At 43.0% G+C, this 19194-nt stretch overlaps 1 protein-coding gene across 12 annotated transcripts in view; it reads right to left on the reverse strand.

The window, feature by feature from the left end:
• Window positions 1–19194, reverse strand: part of arhgef9b (Cdc42 guanine nucleotide exchange factor (GEF) 9b) — a 78395-nt gene that overhangs the window by 17547 nt on the left and 41654 nt on the right. For all 12 annotated transcript variants that reach the window (XR_009649379.1, XR_009649380.1, XR_009649381.1 and 9 more), the window contains 3 exons: window positions 10507–10707; window positions 1724–1903; window positions 1184–1416 (listed from right to left, as the gene is read on the reverse strand). Coding sequence is in view for 9 of the 12 variants with exons in the window: in XM_060885104.1 (XP_060741087.1) it covers window positions 1184–1416; window positions 1724–1903; window positions 10507–10707 (614 nt within the window). In the remaining 3 variants the exon portion in view is untranslated. The remainder of the gene's footprint in view (window positions 1–1183; window positions 1417–1723; window positions 1904–10506; window positions 10708–19194) is intronic.

Genomic DNA, 19194 nt, shown 5'->3' on the forward strand with positions numbered 1-19194 from the left:
ACAGGTAACCTTGTTAAAATAGATGGTATCATGAAAAAGGAGGACTATTTCAAGATTCTTGATGAAAACCTGGTGGCATCAGCACACAAGCTCAACCACACAGAGAATTGAACCTACCAGCAGAAAAATGACTAGAAGCATATGGCATGAGTGGTCAAGCAATAATTTAGGGACAACAGCATAAAATGTTCAGGCGTGGTCAAGTCAGAGCCCTGACCTGAACCCAATTGAGAATTTGTGGAGAGATTTGAAGATCTGGGTTGGAAGCCTTCCAAACAACTGGAGGCTTTTGTGAAGGAAGAGTAGGGAAACATTAGAAATCTTGCAGAGACCTACAAGATGCATTTGCATCATTAAGAACAAAGGCTTTTCTACTTATTATTGAAACATTGTAAAAAAAAAAAGGTATGATTAATTCTGAACATGGTGATTTTTGAATATTTGTCAATAAAAAACGTATGAATTGTCATATTTCCTGAAATATTACATGTTGTTATTCTCTTGTTGTTTGTCACATATTAAATATTATAATTACAAAAAACATTCATAACAGAAGACAAGTCAAAAACAATATAGAAATACCAAGGGTATGAATAATTTTGAGCACAACTGTATCTTCAATGTTACTTTGAAACCACCCATCACCAGTGGAATGCAGTATTGTACTGAGAGGCACCAGTTAATTTGAAAGAAAGACTGATGATATTTCTCTAGAGACACATGGCGCCTTTTTAAAAACACTTTTGAAAGTGCAAGATCTGCAGCTTTATCCTTGAAGATTATTAATTTAAAGTTTAAACTCCATTCATATAATTCAGATATAAATAGATTCAGTAAGATTCCACCTGCTATTCTGAGCTTATGTCTCTCTAATACTACAGTAACTCATTAAAATTAAACAGCACCTTCCAGCAATGTTCTTCATTTTTATTCTTTCCAGTTAAATGATTAGCATATTTAACAATGGCATGAAAATGATTGCTATATGACAATGTTTTTAGTGCCAACATTAGCAGCATGGATGGAAGAACAAATATTGAGCTTCAAGGGGAACTTTACACTGTTAAGACTTTAACATGTGTTTTGCCTGCATTTCATATCAGCTTCTGAAATATTTTTGGTGATTTGATTTAAAATGTGTGTCCTGCATTTCTGTGTAATGTATAAAGTGTGTGTGTGTTACCTGTGCTCCTCTGCTGTGTATTTGAGTAACTCAGCCAGCTGCAGTGGGTATTTGCAAATCTTCTGCACAGGGGTCAGCAGGAAGCCATCAATTGCAATGTCAATCATCTGCTGCAGGAGACGGCATGCTTCAAAGAAGTGCTGGTAGCGTCCATCCTTCATCAGCTTAGATAGCTCCATACATGCATCCAGGTGGTTGTTGCAATATTCAGAATAGATCCAGAACCCATCTTGCTATAAGTCAAAAGTGTGTAGAAATCAGACGCACTTTATCAAAGAGCAAAAGTGTGATCATTTTTATTTCAAAAATCCACTTCTTTATAAATTTAGAAATCTTCTTTATATATTTCTGTTTTTCAATGTTGTGATGGAGCATTCAATAACAAAAAATAAAATATGAATGTATTTAATTATTGTTGTTGCATTGCTTTAGTTCAAATAAAGTTTGCAATGGCTTACAAAAGCAAGACATTAGTTTCAATACGTATGCAATATTTAACTTTTACTGTCACTGTGGGTAGGTATGCATTAAAATACTTACATGTTCTAGGAAACATGGACCTATTTCACTCAGATGGGGATCTTCTGTGTTATACTGTTTTTCCAAATCCCGAACAAATCCCATCTGGAATCTATAGATGTCCTCAATGTTTCCAAAAATTACTTTTACCTGGTCATCATTAAACATGTCGATCCTCTTTCTGCACTGCCTCAAGTAACCCTAAAAATTAGAAGTATTTCAAACCAGCACTTCATGTAATATAGAATATAAAAGTTCATATATATTCATGTTCACACTCCAAAAAGTATTGACAGATATAGCATAAAAAGCCTAATGCAGGAAACTATTAATTTCCTATATATAATGGGAACTGTATATTTAATAATTCCTAGCTTCAGTATGTCAGCACTACAATGAAATATAGTTAGTATTTATTTTACTACCTTTTGCACTATTGTCCACCTACTGTGAAATATAAATTTTAGATATATACAGTAGTGCATCTCTGTGACCCCCTTTCCTCTTGTATAGGACAGCTTTAGTGTACCAAAGCTTCACAACAAGCATTTGACTGTATACTCACGAAGCTCTTAGAAACATTTGTAAATATACTCATTTAAACAATTATCAATTACCATACCTACAGGGCAGCAGCTTTGTAAATGTTTACTTCAAACATTAGAATGGAGAAAACATGTAATTTTTACTGCTGATACCCTGAGATTTTCACACACAACTGTCTTTAGAGTTTACTCAGAATAGCTCGGTAAAACAAAAACAACAACAACAAAAAAAAGATACAATCATGTCTACATAGGGCATAATAAAGGAATGTGTCTAACGTGGAATCCATACAAAAACTTAGGCTGTTTTGAAAGCAAAGGGTGGCCCTACCCAGTATTACTATATTCCTTATAAAGTAGTCAGTGAATGTACAATAAGCTGAATTCAATCTTTGTCACATGAGGAAAAAGAAATGAACCATTTTATTTTAAACCTGACAGTTTGATATTATGCTATATCATAAATAAAAAATGTTTTATGCAGGACAAAACTAGGCACAGTAAAATGGTGGAAATTATTGACTTCATGAAGGGTTTTTCCAGGACACCACACAGAGAGAATAGTTTCTCAAACACATCACAACCGATCAAATTTATTTATTTTTGCTAGCAAAGGAAACGCTCGTCAGACCTTTTTAATATTCCGATCTGATTGAAGTCTAAAGCTACGTTTATATACAGTATATATATATATATATATATCATTAAATATAGCAAACTTAAACTTGTCCAGTGTGTGAGCTGCAACATGTTTATTAATTCTTCCTCCATCATTAGCACTAATTTTATTTGTGATGTGTTTTTAGTTAGCTCTCTGTAGAAGACAATCTTAGCTTTAGAGGTGCACATCCAGATGCTAGAGAGGGATAGAGATAGTATTGTAGTTTCTGTAGGTGAAAATCTGGATGCCTTAGGCGGAGTTAGTAACCCTCCAACTCCGGCATTAGACCCCTCACAGCGGGGCGAATGGGTGATGACTTTGTGGCATAGTCGCAAGGCCAAAGCTGGCGCTAATGCTTTCCCACAGGAGCACCAATACTCTCCGATTCACATGTCTTACAGGTTTGCTCTCCTCAATGAAACACCCGCTGAGAAACCTGAAAGAGACTCCATCATAAGGCATGTGAAATTATCTAGGCCTTTAGGGGCTCCAGCAGCAGTGATTAGGTGTTTTCCGGGAGCCAGGATGCCAGAAATAGCAGGTCTTAGGCAAGCATAGGTACTCAAAGGTAGTTTTCCCTCACAGGAGCTAACAATATATGCCTTCATCAGTCAAAGACTACTAAGAGTAATATTGTAGAGGTGTGTAATTAGTGAAGGCGATGTCCGATGCTGTAGTATGCTCTGGCCCCATCCCAATGCTGTGTGGCAATATAGTTTACAGCAGGTTATGGTTGATGAACTGCTGGATGTCCAGGTGATGCTCAGAAAACAAAGTGGGCTTCATAGATAATTGGATCACTTTTGAGGGCAAGGCTGGCTTTTTAGGATGTCCATCCCACTCGGGAAGGTGCTGCTCTAATTTCTTGCAGCATCGCACATAGTTTAAGAACAGGCCAAGTTAATTGGTGACAATCCAAGGCCAGGGCCAGAGAGCAGACAAGCAGGCTAATCTGACCCAGGGTTTACTATATAGAGACTGTTTCCCGAGCTAAACAAAAAAACTATAAACACTCAGAAAATTTGTTTAAGTAACCTTATTTGCATAAAATTGAATCATAGTGAATGCACAACCAACACCTTTGATCTGAAGCTAGGACTGTTAAATATAATCTCTTCCATCTTAGAGTTCTGTGTATATACACATCAGCCACGCCTAACAGGCAGGGAAGGAGGTGTCACAGTTATTCATGATCTGAATCTAGGTGTCAAGCAATTATCTAGACATATGTTTAACTCATTCAAAGTTCTTCATATGTAGCCACCAAAAAAAAATTGCTATTTACAGACCTCCTGGACCATACTCTGAATTCCTCTGTGAATTTGCAGATTTCATTTCAAACCTTGACAAATCAGGTGTTGTTGGATATTTTAATATTCATTTTGATAAGTTAGAAGATCTTCTGAGAACAGCAATTGTTTTTCATCTTAGATTCAGTAGAGGTTAACTAGAATGGAATAGGACCCACTCATAATGGAGGTCACACTCTTGATATCGTTCTAACTCTTGGATTAAATGTCAATTTCATTTAAATTGCACTTTGGACACGATATTTGCAATTTGCCACATTACAGTGTTAAACGTACATTTACATCTGCTACTGCAGAGAGATTTACCAACAGTCTCCCAGAATTATTATTAATGATAGGATCGCCCTCTGACCCCACAGAACTTGATCAGGTGACTGACTATTTAGAGTTAGTGTTTCGCTACACCCTAGATCACGTGTCAATTACAAGGCCTGTGGGCCAAACACGGCACGCCATGACTTTTAATTCGGCCCGCCAACAAATTCTGGTCATCATTGTAATGTGGGCCGTGCTCTGTTTAATTATACATCTGTGACAATTACAACATTGAGACACAGCAGGCGCTGCTGCGCTTCACTCAACTCAGAGAATAAGCAAATAACTGTAAACAACGTAAATGCTATCTGAGGTGGGCCAGGTGACTAGCACAATGTCTAAAAAAAGAAAAGTGGACAGTGAATATCGTCAATTCCAACCAAGATGGGTAACATTTATTCTGTGAGTACAAAGAAAAGCCAATGTGTCTCATATGTCAAGAGGCACTCGCGGTTTTTAAAGAGCATAATATTAGGAGGCATTTTGAAACAAAACATGATCAGTATGGAAGCATGGATATGGATCAGCGGCTGCTTAAAGTCAAAGAACTAAAACATTAACTTCAGCTTCAGCAAAACATGTTTTCTCACATGCACAGTCAGAATGAGGGAGCTGTGAAGGCAAGCCTCATAATTGCAGAGGAGATAGCAAGAGCATGCAGGCCGTTCACCGAGGGAGAATTTATTAAAAACTGTATTGAAAAGGTATGTGGTATTGTGTCCCGACAAAAAGCAAGCCTTTGCTAACATCAGCCTTTCCCGAAATACCATTGCTAGTCGGGTGGATGAGCTGGGCTCCGACTTACAAATCCAGCTAAAGGAAAAGGCTAAGACTTTGTTGTTTATTCATTGGCTATAGATGAGAGTGCAGACCGGACGGACACTGCCCAGCTCTCTGTATTCATTCGAGTGGTAGATGCTAAGTTTTCCGTCACAGAGGAACTTTTGGATTTAAGAGCGATTCACGGGACAACATCTGGACAGGACATTTTCTCACAGGTGGAGCAATGCGTCAGCAACGCGGAACTGCAGTGGAATAAACTTGTTGCCCTGACAACTGATGGTGCTCCTGTGATGTGCATGGGTGTTCCGTGGTTTAGTACGAGAAAGGCACACAGGAGAAAACCTCACTGCCTACCACTGCATCAATCACCAGGAAGCCCTCTGTGGAAAAGTGCTAGGCATGGGGCATGTAATGACAGTAAAACGGTAAACTTTATTTGTTCGCAGGGTTTGAATCACCGGCAGTTCAGATCACTTTTGGAGGAGGAAAACTGTGTGCATGAGGATCTCCCATACCACACAGAGGTCCGCTGGCTTAGTCGGGGTAAAGTGTTGCAAAGATTTTATGATACCCGCAATGAGATTGCTCATTTCATGGAAAGCAAACAAAAGGCCATACCCGATCTTGAGGATGAAAAATGGCTGAATGACTTGTCGTTTTTGTGTGACATAATGGATCACCTAAATGGCCTTAATGTAAAACTGCAGGGTCGAAAGCAGCTGATCACTGAAATGCGAGACTCGGTAAAGGCATTTCAAATGAAACTGCATCTGTGGGAGGGCCAGATGCACCAAGGCAACCTGTCTCACTTTCCAGTTTGTCAGTCAGTCAGTGACATAGTCACCATCCCGTTCCTGACTGAAGTGTATGCCGACAAACTGAATATACTGAAAGTGGAATTCAGCAGGAGATTTGCTGATTTTGAAAGACAGAAAATCAACTTTGACTTGCTCGCGAATCCGTTTGCAGTTGATGCTGACACTGCGCCTGTGCACTTGCAGTTGGAACTCATCAAATTGCAACGTAATACTCATCTAAAGACCTGGTACGAGTCAATTGGGGCAGCTGAGTTTGCACCTCTATATTCGAGAGCACCTACATGTGTGAGCAGATGTTCTCTATAATGAAGTTGACCAAAACATCCCACAGTTCCTGCCTCACAGACCAGCATCTGGTCTCCGTAATGAAAATGGCTATGGCAAAGGACATTAATCCTAAAATAGATGAGATTGTTTCTAAGAAAAGATGCAGGTGTCCGGTAAGAGTTAAAAATGCCTAATTTCTTATGTTTGGCATGTACTGTAAACCTACATAAAATACCATTTGTTGCCATGTGGTAGTTATATCTATCATTTGTTGATCAAACAGTTTTCTGAAATGGAAATTGCTTCTAAATGATTGTTTTAAGCTACTGTTTTTAAGTAAGCTACTGTTTTAAAGTACTGTTTTACTGTCTTAAAGTTGGCTACTGAAGTACTGTTTTATGCAGTTATGCTGATCAGAGACCTTATTTCTTGTTTTGATGAAGCCTGTGCTGTGACACAGATGTTGTTTAAATGTGTTCCAAATCTAAATTAGATTTAAAACCTTTTTTTAATCAATAAGCTTTAATGAACGTTGAGTTTTTAATACAGGCACTAATGCACAATTTCTTTAATAAATAAAAAACCTCTAAATATATGTCCGGCCCCTGATTTTATTCACAACCCTCAGCATGGCCCTTACAGAGTTTGGATTTGACACCCCTGCCCTAGATATTGTAGCTCCACTTAAAAGGAAAGTAATCAGAGAAAAGAAATTTGCACCCTGGTACAATGACAACACAAAACTTTAAAACAATGAGCTAGGAAATTAGAACGCCAATGGCATTAAACTAAATTATAAGGATTTTGATTAGCATGGAAGGAAAGCCTTCATAGCTACAAAAAAAACTCAGTGCTGCTAGATCGGTCTTTTTCTCTAGCCTAATTGACGATAACAGAAATAATCCTTTTATTTATTCAACACTGTAGCAAAATTAACTAGGTATTAGAACACTGTCTATTTGTAGCAGTAATGCTTTCATAAATTATTTCAATGGAAATTTTGATAACATTAGGCAAAAAATTCATACCATTAATTTAATACCAAACAAATTGATGGATAATGCCGTAGATAATATTTCTGTTTTTGATCAGCATTTAGATGGTTTTAATCCCTTTCAAGAGACTGACTTATTTTCGGTGATTTCTTCTTAAAATTATTAGTCTGCATATTGGATACTTTACCCACGTGTTTCTTTATACAGATACAAGCAGTAGCTATCCAACCATTTCTAAAGATAACAAAATTATTCCCTTAGCACTGGCTATGTGGCAGTTAGCTAGCAGTTATCAAAATCTTTGATTAAAAAAACCTGACCTCGACCCAAGCCAGTTGTCCAACTATAGGCCAATATCAAACCTCCCCTTTATCTCCAAGATCCTATAAAAGGTTGTAGCTCAGCAGTAATGCTCATACCTACATGGAATAATATTCATGAAATGTACTGTATCAGTCAGGATTTAGGCCTCATCATAGCAAAGAGACAGCGCTGGATAAAGTTGTAAATGACCCGTTACTGGCCTCTGATCAGGGTTGTGTCTCTTTGCTGGTATTGCTTGATCTTAGTGCAGCTTTTGATACCATTGACCATGCTATTCTACTTGATAGGCTAGAACATGTTGTTGGTGTTAAAGGAACAGCCCTCTCCTGGATAAGATCTTATTTGATGAATCGCTATCAGTTCATAGATCTAAATGGTGACTACTCTAAACAAACTTAGGTAATGTTCGCTGTTCCGCAAGATTCCGTTTTAGGCCCATTGAATTTCTCCCTATATGCTACCCCTTAGTGCAATTATTCATAAACATGGTATTGACTGTTACTTTGATGACACGCAGCTATGTCAGCTGCTAAGTCAGACTTAAGTCACCAGCTTAATAAGATTGAAGATCTGTGAAGTGTGAAGGACACTAGACAGTGGATGCTTACGAACTTCCTCCTGCTTAATTCTGGCAAGACAGAAGTGCTTTTACTAAAACCAAAGGCAGCCAGAAGTAAGCTTTCTGATTACAAAGTAATTCTGGATGGTCTTTCTATTACATCATGCAGCAGTAAAAAACCTTGGTGTGATTATTAATAACAGTCACTCATTTGAAGCTCACATAAATAATATCACAAGGGTAGCCTTTCATCTCAGAAACATTGCTACGATAAGAAATATGATGTCATTACATGATGCAGAAACACTAGATCATGCACTTGTTACCTCTAGGTTGGATTATTGTATTGCTCTACTGTCTGGATGTTCCAGTAGGAGCATAAACAAGCTCCAGTTGATCCATAATACAGAAGCTCAGTGTTTAAGTCCAGGCTAAAAACACATTTGTTTAGTCTAGCTTTTTATTAATAGCATTTCTTAGGTAAAGGAGCAGATCTGTAGGGTTCATCGGCATAGAGTGTTTGGTGAACTGGGATGTCTGGATGCTGTCAGCTTACCACCCTCGCAAGTCACTCAGGTTAGCAGACTGTGGAGTGGTGGGATGCTTTACATCCCAGGAAGTGTTCATGTCTGTCACCTTCTGGCCTTTTAGATTTGCTGTCATAGCTAGTCTTGCCGGAGTCCCTGTCTGCACTTTGTAATCAGATGATGTCGAGCTATATATGGTACCTCCGAGCTCCCAGTGTTCCAAGTTCCTAGTCTGATTGTCTATTCTTATGGAGCTACTTTGTCAATCTTGATGTTCTACCCCTGGTTGGGGTTTTGTCGCCCAATGGTCACCCTGCCAGGGATTGATCTGCTTGGTCAGCCAGTGACTCATGGGATTGTAGTGGATGGAGCCGCTTGGAGACCATCATGCCTTCTTTGGACCAATGTTGTGTCAGTCAGCTGTATGGTCTGGTCTTTATCAGCAATCATTTGAAAAATTTGATGGGAAGGAATTAGTGTTGGGTCCATGGTGAACTCAGAGTTTACCATGACCCATTAGTTTCTCAGGAGTTCTCGGTTGCACTATTATAAACTGTTGTAGAAATGACATTATTTACTGTACAGGTGTCACCCAAATGAGGATGGGTTCTCTTCTGAGCCTGAATCCTCTCAAGGATTCTTCCTCATATCTCAGAGTTTTTCCTTGCCGTCGTCCCCTCCGGATTGCTAATTGGGGATCAGGATATACATGTAGTGTTTTAAATTTGAAATTATTATTTTTAAATAAATTTTAAACTTTAATTGTATGTAGTCATTTATTTATTTTTTCTTCTTTTTCTTCTTTCCAGCTGTTCTGCACATTTCCTGAACACCCTGCCAGGAATGTTGTGCCTTGCGTGGATTAACTCTGCATACACCTCAGCCATGGACAGACAGAATACCTGGAACTGGTACCTGGATGGTCTTCCATGTCACTACATTGTTCTGCACCTCAAAATGAAGGTAGAATCATTCAGCTCATCTGTGAGGGAGGCGTCACTGTCACAGGCAAGTGGTTGTTAAATTTCACTCAACTACAAACTGTTGTAGAAAGGATATTATTTACATTGTCGTTATTTACTATAGGTTGCATTTCGAGTCTGGTTCCCTTTAAGTTTTTTCCTCAGGGAGAATCTCAGGGAGTTTTTCAAGTCCAGCTGGCTTATTGGATAGTTATTAAGAGACATATGTAGACTTAATTTTAAACTTTAAATTTTTTATTCTGTTTCTATACATATGTACAGCTAACTTGAGTGGTTTGAATGGTTAAAAGCACTATACAAATAAATTGAATTGAAATGTTTGATGTAAAGTTTATGTGAAGCTCTTGAACTGTATCTGCCTGATTGGATAACTGCATAAATGAGTACTGTTCCTCTTGAAGCGAATGTAAATATTTTAGCATATGTTTTAGGTACACACAAAAGACAACAATTATCCAATACAAGTTCATATATAAACCAGGCAAACAAAAACAGACCAAAAGGTCAGAAAAAATGTATACATTTATAAAATATGTTATAGAACAATACTAAATTTAAAGTAAATAGAAACAAGGTTTTACAAATCTTTAAAGAAACCACATCAAGCTAAAAAAATACTAAAATTATATTTTAAAGTAAATTGTATATACATAACTTTCTTTATCAGTCAGCAGTCATTGATTTGGGGAAAGGGAAAAGTTGTATGATCAGAAGTACCTCACATATATCTTTCAGGTGCTTGATGTAGTGACGTTCTGTGCTCATGATCTCGTTTATGACATTTGCCCTCATCTGGTCTTTGTTCTGAAGAGGCTGACCCAAGCAGAGGCATTCACTACTTGCATCCAGGTGCCCATTCTGGACCTCACTACTGCCCTCAGCAGCATCAATTGATCGATCGTCCTGGTTCACCCACAGCTATGTGCAAGAGGAACAAAGCATGTACATGAAATACGACTTTGACCTTTAATATTTTTATGTCCTTTGTTTGTACAGGATAATCTAATCTAATCTAGTCTACAATAGGAAAAGAATGGCCCTATTTGCATCATACTAAAAAAAAGTTGTGGACACCCCAAAAGTATTTGAACGACAAGGCCAACTCATGGTTTTTTGCTTTACACTACATTGTGTGCCCAATTATTAGGCAAATAGTATTCATCAGCTTAATTTGATTCATGTGTAAAGCCTCATGTGTGTGTTTGTGAGTGAACACATTAAAATAGCTGAAAAGCAAAGCATAAATAAATCCTGCCTCCCATCTCCTCATTTCTCCCAGATTCACTTTACACTGGTACAGAAACTCAAAAATTGGGAATGATATGCCGTGATGGAGTGCTCACTGATTGTTACCCACCTTCCAGAAAGGACAGATGCACCATACATTAGTGTTCTAGGAGGTACATACAGTATCAATTCTACATTGCCTAGAACAAGAGAATGTATTGGTGGCAGGGCATTTAGGACTGGAAAGGAACAATGAATCAGAGTTCACAGCCTGCTTCTATTAGCCCAGGAATTCACAGGTCACCTCCAAAGTGCCATTAATCAAGGTCCTTTAACAAGTATTGGTATGAAACCCATCAGGGATATTAAAAACACAAGGGCATCACTTTGTATTACTGCTATTGAACTAAACAACACAATAGTTTTAAGCAGTGCCTCTGTGCAACATTTCAACATACTATGCTGCAGAGGCATTCTTCCATATTATCACTCAAGTCGGGTTGCCAGAAGAGATTCAGGTAGACTAAAGAACTGCATTTATGTCATGAACACTAAACGAACTGTACATAATATTGGAGATTACACTGATTCAGCCCGGTTTTTATGGTGTGAAGGGTTTCATCAAACACAAAAATATGATTCATAATTAATCCACAATGTTGCATAAAATCAAGACAGGTGAAATTTGGGTTTCAGGTCAAGATCATGACATCAGAATTTCAGCTTTCAATTCCAGTTTGAGTCCAAGGATGACTCAGGGTCAGTAATGAGTCATTTGCAAGTGAGAAGTCAAAATACTGTAACTTGCTAGGATTTTAGCCAAAGAAGAGTCAATTCCTCCATATAAGAAAGTTTATGTATTTATAATAACATACACAGGTTAATCTTGGTTTCAATTCTGTGGCATCTTTTCGTCTCTAGGTTACAACCGTAACCCTAGTTCCCTGAGGAACGAGACGCTGCATCGAAACGCTATGGGAATGCCCCTGCGTGACCGCGCTCTGAACCACGTGTGTAATCTGACCAATAGGCGTTGGGACGTGACGTCATCGGCATGTGACGTCGCGTAACCAGGAAGCTACAAATGGCTGTGAGATGGACAAGACGCTAGCTCCTGCGAGAGAAGGTAAGCGTTGCAGGGATGCAGGGAGTGTGGCATGGAGACACAGCGTCTCGTTCCTCAGGGAACTAGGGTTATGGTCGTAACCTAGAGACATTCCCTTTCGGAACTCGAGCTGCGTCAAAACGCTATGGGAACGAGTGTCCAAGCCACACTGACCAGACCCTGCTTAGAAAGTGAGGGCCTCGGCACCTGCACATAGGACAGAGAGGCCCGGGGTGGCTCTGAGGTCAAGGTCATAGAACCTGACGAAGGTCAGCGGGGTGGACCAACCCGCAGCGTCACAGATGTCTTGGAGTGCCACTCCAGCAGACCAGTCCGTAGAGGCCGCCACACCCCGGGTGGAGTGAGCTCGGACCCCGAGTGGTGCGGGGAGGCCAGAGAACTCGTGAGCCGACACAATCGCATCCACTACCCATCTGCTCAATGTCTGCTTAGGAGCCGGGAAACCCTTCCTGTTAGGGCCGTAGCAGACAAGCAGCTGCTCCGACTTTCTCCACGGACTAGTCCTGCCGAGGTAAGTGACCAGTGCTCGCACTGGACACAGTCGGTTCTGTCGCTCCTGTTTGGTGGCTGTAAACGGAGGAGGGCAGAATGCCTGCAACACGACAGGTCGTGAGGGGGCCGAAAGCACCTTAGGTACGTACCCAGGTTTCGGATAGAGAAACACTCTGGCCATGCCAGGGGCAAACTCCAGGCGAGATGGGGCCACGGACAGGGCCTGCAGATCCCTGATCCTCTTCAGGGAGGAAATCGCCAAGAGGAAGGTGGTCTTAATAGACAGAAACCTAAGGGCCACTTCGGTCAATGGCTCGAAGAGGGGCTCCGATAGAGCCGCCAGCACAACTGCCAGATCCCAGACAGGCACTCTGGGTCGCGTCCCGGGACTCAGCCTCCGGGTGCCGCGGAGGAAACGTGTCACCAATGGGTGCCTACCCAACGACTGCCCTGCCGGCGGGGTGCTATATGCCGCGATTGCGGACACGTAAACCTTCAGGGTCGAGGGGGTTAACCCAGCAGCAAACTGTTCCTGTAAGAACTCCAGAACTGAGCCGATCGGGCAGTTAACTGGTTCCAGGCCATGATGCAGGAGACCACCGCAGTATTGTCCGTGCGGACCAATACATGGCGATCTCGCAGGTCTGGGAGGAAGTGTTCTAACCCCAAAAACACCGCCATCATCTCCAGGCAATTTATGTGCCACGAGAGACGTGGGCCGCTCCACAGACCCTGGGCGGAGTGGCCACTCATGACCGCACCCCACCCCGTGAGGGAAGCGTCTGTTGTAAGCGTCACGCGATGACATGGAGCCACCAACACGGGGCCTTGGGACAGAAATGTTCGGTCTTTCCAAACATCCAAGGCTCAAAGGGCACGCAGTGAGACCTTGATGGAACAATATGGGTTTCTGAATCTGAGCCTCCTGAGAGAGCGGCTCAAGGAGCGTAGATCTAGAATGGGACGCCCCCCGCCATCCTTCTTCGGAACGACGAAGTACGGGCTGTAGAAGCCTGACTCTCGAACCGAGGGGGGGACCACCCCGATGGCTCCTTTCCTCAGGGTGGGACACATCCCATTGAAACGGAGAGGAGAGGACGCGAACTGAACCGTGTAGCCGTCCTCTATGGTCCGCAGGACCCACCGGGAGACTCCTGGCAGCTCCTCCCAAGCTGTCAGAAAGTTCCTCAGGGGAACCAGTCCCTCGGGGCTGGCCTCTGACCCACTCAGAGCAGCTGGGGCCGTGCCCTGCAGCTGATGACACCTCGAGAGAGGCGGCGGACCCTCCCCTCCCACAACGAACCTTCGGGTGGAAAGGTGGGGAGCAAACCGCTGGAGGGAAGCTGCGCCCTGGGGCACACCTTGTGGCAGAGCCAACGGCCTGGCGCCCCGGTGGTGCAGGGGAGGGATGGTCACCGTAACGAGAGGTGTACCCCATCCCCCCAACCGTAGACCGTCAAGATCTACGCACCACTGCCCGTTTGTCGAAAGCGAGGGGGACCCCCAGGTCATCCTGCTCCTTCTTGGGCCTAGAGCGTCGCCTTGGGCCCCTAGGCCTTGCCCACGGAGATCGGGTGGCAAAGCTCCATTTCTGGGCTTCGCGGTGCCCGGAAGGACCAGGCTGGGGCTGCCGCCGAACAGCCCCATGAGATCGCCGAGGGAGGTACTGCTGAAACACAGCCGACTGCTTTTTAGACTCCTTTGACTTGTTCACTACCGCCGTCACAGCATCGCCAAACAGTCCAGGAGTGCATCCAATAGCACAGCTCGATCCTTGTCCGGGAGGTCGGACAAGGTGAGCCACAGATGCCTTTCTGTGGCCACCAGGGCCGCCATGGACCGACCAACGGCCCACACCGTGTGTTTCGTGGCCCGAAGTCGGCAGTGCGAAGCAACTCCTTAATATCAGCGGTCCCGGAGCTAAGTCCCTCATCCAAATCACGTAGCAGGTCAGCCTGGTATGCCTGCAACATACCCATGGTGTGGAGGCAGCCCGCGGCCCGACCTGCTGCCGTGTAAGCCTTCCCTACTAAGGCCGACGTAGCATGCAGCGGCTTAGTAGGAAACACCGGAGCCTTTAGCGATGATGCTATGCTAGGGGAGAGATAGCTAACCAGCGTCTCTTCCACACGCGGCATCGCCCCATAGCCGCACGCCTTAGCCCCAACCACATTCGCGTAGAGCGAGGAGTGACTAGGAGAAGTGCGCGCTGAGTATGGGGTATCCCAGGATCTGGACACCTCGGCGTGCAGATCGGGAAAAAACAGCAGGCTCCGGCGCCCAGGAAGTGACACAGGATGCAGGAAACGCTCATCCAGCTTACTGGGTGCGCGCTGCTTCTGCTGCTCCACCGGCCAATCTAAATCCAGCTTGGCTACGGCTCGTGTCACGAGCCCACGGGCTCGCTAGCATCCATCAGCTCTCCTTCCTCGGAGGGAGAGACATATAATTATGTTTGGGGATATTAGGGAAGTAAATTTCAATATGGCTTATAGATTCTTACTGACGAGTGATTTGCATCCTGTTATATGGACACATATATATATATATATATAAAAATGTCGATTGTGATACATTCTCCCATGCTCGCTCTAGCTTGTTGAGGTCACTGAATGACGTATTTTTAGGGGTCAAGCCCCGAAGGGGCATAGACACCTATTGTTATCGTTAGTTTTCTTCTTATTAGGGGTAAAGCCCCGGAGGGGCGTAGACACCTATTGTTATCGTTAGTTTTCTTATTATTATTATTAGGGGTCAAGCCCCGAAGGGGTGTAGACACCTATTGTTATAGTTAGTTTTCTTCTTCTTCTTCTTCTTCTTCTTCTTCTTATTATTATTATTAGGGGTCAAGCCCTGAAGGGGCGTAGACACCTATTGTTATCGTTAGTTTTCTTATTGTTAGGGGTCAAGCCCTGAAGGAGCGTAGACACCTATTGTTATCGTTAGTTTTCTTCTTCTTCTTCTTCTTCTTCTTCTTCTTCTTATTATTATTATTGTTAGGGGTCAAGCCCCGAAGGGGCGTAGACACCTATTGTTATCGTTAGTTTTCTTCTTCTTCTTCTTCTTATTATTATTATTCTTCCGTCCGTCATTGAAGTCAATGGCAGCCCATAGAACCGTACGCAAAACCCAATTTTGTGCCGAATCGTAAGGCCTAGAGTCAAAATTCTTGCAACATCAGAATCAGAATCACAAAGGTCTTTATTGCCAAGTATGTTTAGGCAAAATTCTTGCAAAATCAGAATCAGAACCAGAATCAGAAAGGTCTTTATGAGGGACACACACACACACTTACACACACATTTACACACACACATTTACACACACATTTACAAACACATTTACAAACACACACTTACTCACACACTCACATAATCACACACACACACAGACACACAGACACACTCACACACGCACTCACACTCACACACACACACTCTCACACACACTCTCACACACACTCTCACACACAGACACTCACACACAGACACTCACACACACACCCTCTCACACACACACACCCTCTCACACACACACACACCCTCTCACACACACACACAGACATACACACACACACACAGACACACAGACACTCACACAGACGAGGAACACACTCACTTACACACACATTTACACACACACTCGCACACTCACATACTCACACACACTCACATACACACACACACACACGCACTCACACACACACACACAGACAATCACACTCACACACACACCCTCTCACACACACACAGACACTCACACACACACACACAGACACACACAGACAATCACACTCACACACACACCCTCTCACACACACACAGACACTCACACACACACACAGACACGGAACACACACACTTACACACACATTTACACACACACTCGCACACTCACACACACACTCAAATACACACACATTTACACACACACACACACACTCTCTCACACACACACACACACACACACACTCACACAGACACACTCACACAGACGAGGAACACACACACACACACATTTACACACACACTCGCACACTCACACTCACATACACACACATTTACACACACACTCACACAGACACACTCACACAGACACACTTTATTGTCAAGTATGTTTTCACATACGAGGAACACACACAGACACACACACTCACACACACAGACACAGACATGCACACAAACACACACACACACAGACACCCACACACACGGGGTCAAGCCGATCAGATGCGCTCAGAACATGTCGCTGATGAAACATACCAAGTTTCCACATTCGCACACTCACATACTCACTCGCACACTCACATACTCACACACACTCACATACACACACACACTCTCTCACACACACTCACACTCACACACACACACATTTACACACACATTTACACACACACACTTACTCACAATCGGAAACATGCTCACACTCGCACACTCACATACTCACACACACACACTCTCACACACACACACACACACACACACACACACACACACAGACAAACACACACAGACACTCACACACACTCACACAGACACACTCACACAGACACACACACACAGACACACACACACACGCACTCACACACACGCACTCACACACACGCACTCACACACACGCACTCACACACACAGACACACAGACAATCACACTCACACACCCTCTCACACACACACAGACACTCACACATACACACACACACACACACACACACAGACAATCACACACACACAGACACTCACACATACACACACACACACACACACACTCACACAGACGAGGAACACACACAGACACTCACACACACTCACACACTCACACAGACACACACACGCACTCACACACAGACAATCACACTCACACACACACACACAGACACTCACACATACACACACAGACGAGGAACACACACATTTACACACACATTTACACACACACTCACATACACACACATTTACACACACTGACTCTCTCACACACACACACACACACACACTCTCTCTCACACACACACACTCACACAGACACACACACACACACTTTATTGTCAAGTATGTTTTCACATACGAGGAACACACACACACTGACACACACACACACACACACACACACTCACACACAGACACAGACATACACACACACAGACACACACACACACTCACACTCACACACAGACACAGACATACACACACACAGACACACACACACACGGGGTCAAGCCGATCAGATGCGCTCAGAACATGTCGCTGATGAAACATACCAAGTTTCCCCATTCGCACACTCACATACTCACTCGCACACTCACATACTCACACACATACTCACATACACACACATTTACACACACACACACACACACACACACACACACACACACAGACACACAGAGACACACAGAGACACACACATACACACTCACACAGACACACTCACACAGACACACTCACACACTTTATTGCCAAGTATGTTTTCACATACGAGGAACACACACACACTTACACACATTTACACAAACACACACAAAAAACACACTCATTCACACTCGCACACTTACTCACACTCGCACACTCACATACTCACTCGCACACTCACATACACACTCACAATCACACTTACACACACTCGCACACCCATTCACATATTCACAAACACCTTCACTGACTCACACACTCACACTCACTCACAGACACTCACACACACACATACACATACACACACTTACACACACACTCACTCACACACACACTCACACACATACACATTTTGAATTTTCACGTCAAGTTCAGTATTTTACCAATACAATGCCATATAGCTACGAAACTTGGTATGGTTCATCAGCGACATGTTCTGAGCGCATCTGATCGGCTTGACCCCGGTATCACTGCTTGCAGCTATATTTATTATTATTATTATTCCGTCTTCCGCCATTGAAGTCAATGGCAGCCCATAGAACCGTACGTAGGAAAGTTATGAAATTTTGCACACATGTAGAGGCCAGTCTTAGAAGTTACTGTAGCAACTTTGGTGTGTCTAGCTCAAACCGTCTAGCACCACCAACAGTCCAAAAACCCAATTTTGTGCTGAATCGTAACACCTAGAGGCAAAATTCTTGCAACATCAGAATCAGAATCACAAAGGTCTTTATTGCCAAGTATGTTTAGGCAAAATTCTTGCAAAATCAGAATCAGAATCAGAAAGGTCTTTATGAGGAACACACACACTTACACACACATTTACACACACACTTACTCACACTCGCACACTCACACACACAGACACACACAGACACGCACTCACACAAACACACACACACACAGACACTCACACTCACACACCCTCTCACACACACACACACTCACACACACCCTCTCACACACACTCACACTCACACAGACGAGGAACACACACACTTACACACACACTCGCACACTCACATACTCAAACACACATACACACGCATTTACACACACACACACACTTACTCACACTCGCATACTCACACACACACACACACACACACACAGACACGCACTCACACACACACACACAGACACTCA

This window comes from Tachysurus vachellii, chromosome 13 (assembly GCF_030014155.1).
Source record: "Tachysurus vachellii isolate PV-2020 chromosome 13, HZAU_Pvac_v1, whole genome shotgun sequence".
Taxonomy (NCBI): Eukaryota; Metazoa; Chordata; class Actinopteri; order Siluriformes; family Bagridae; genus Tachysurus; species Tachysurus vachellii.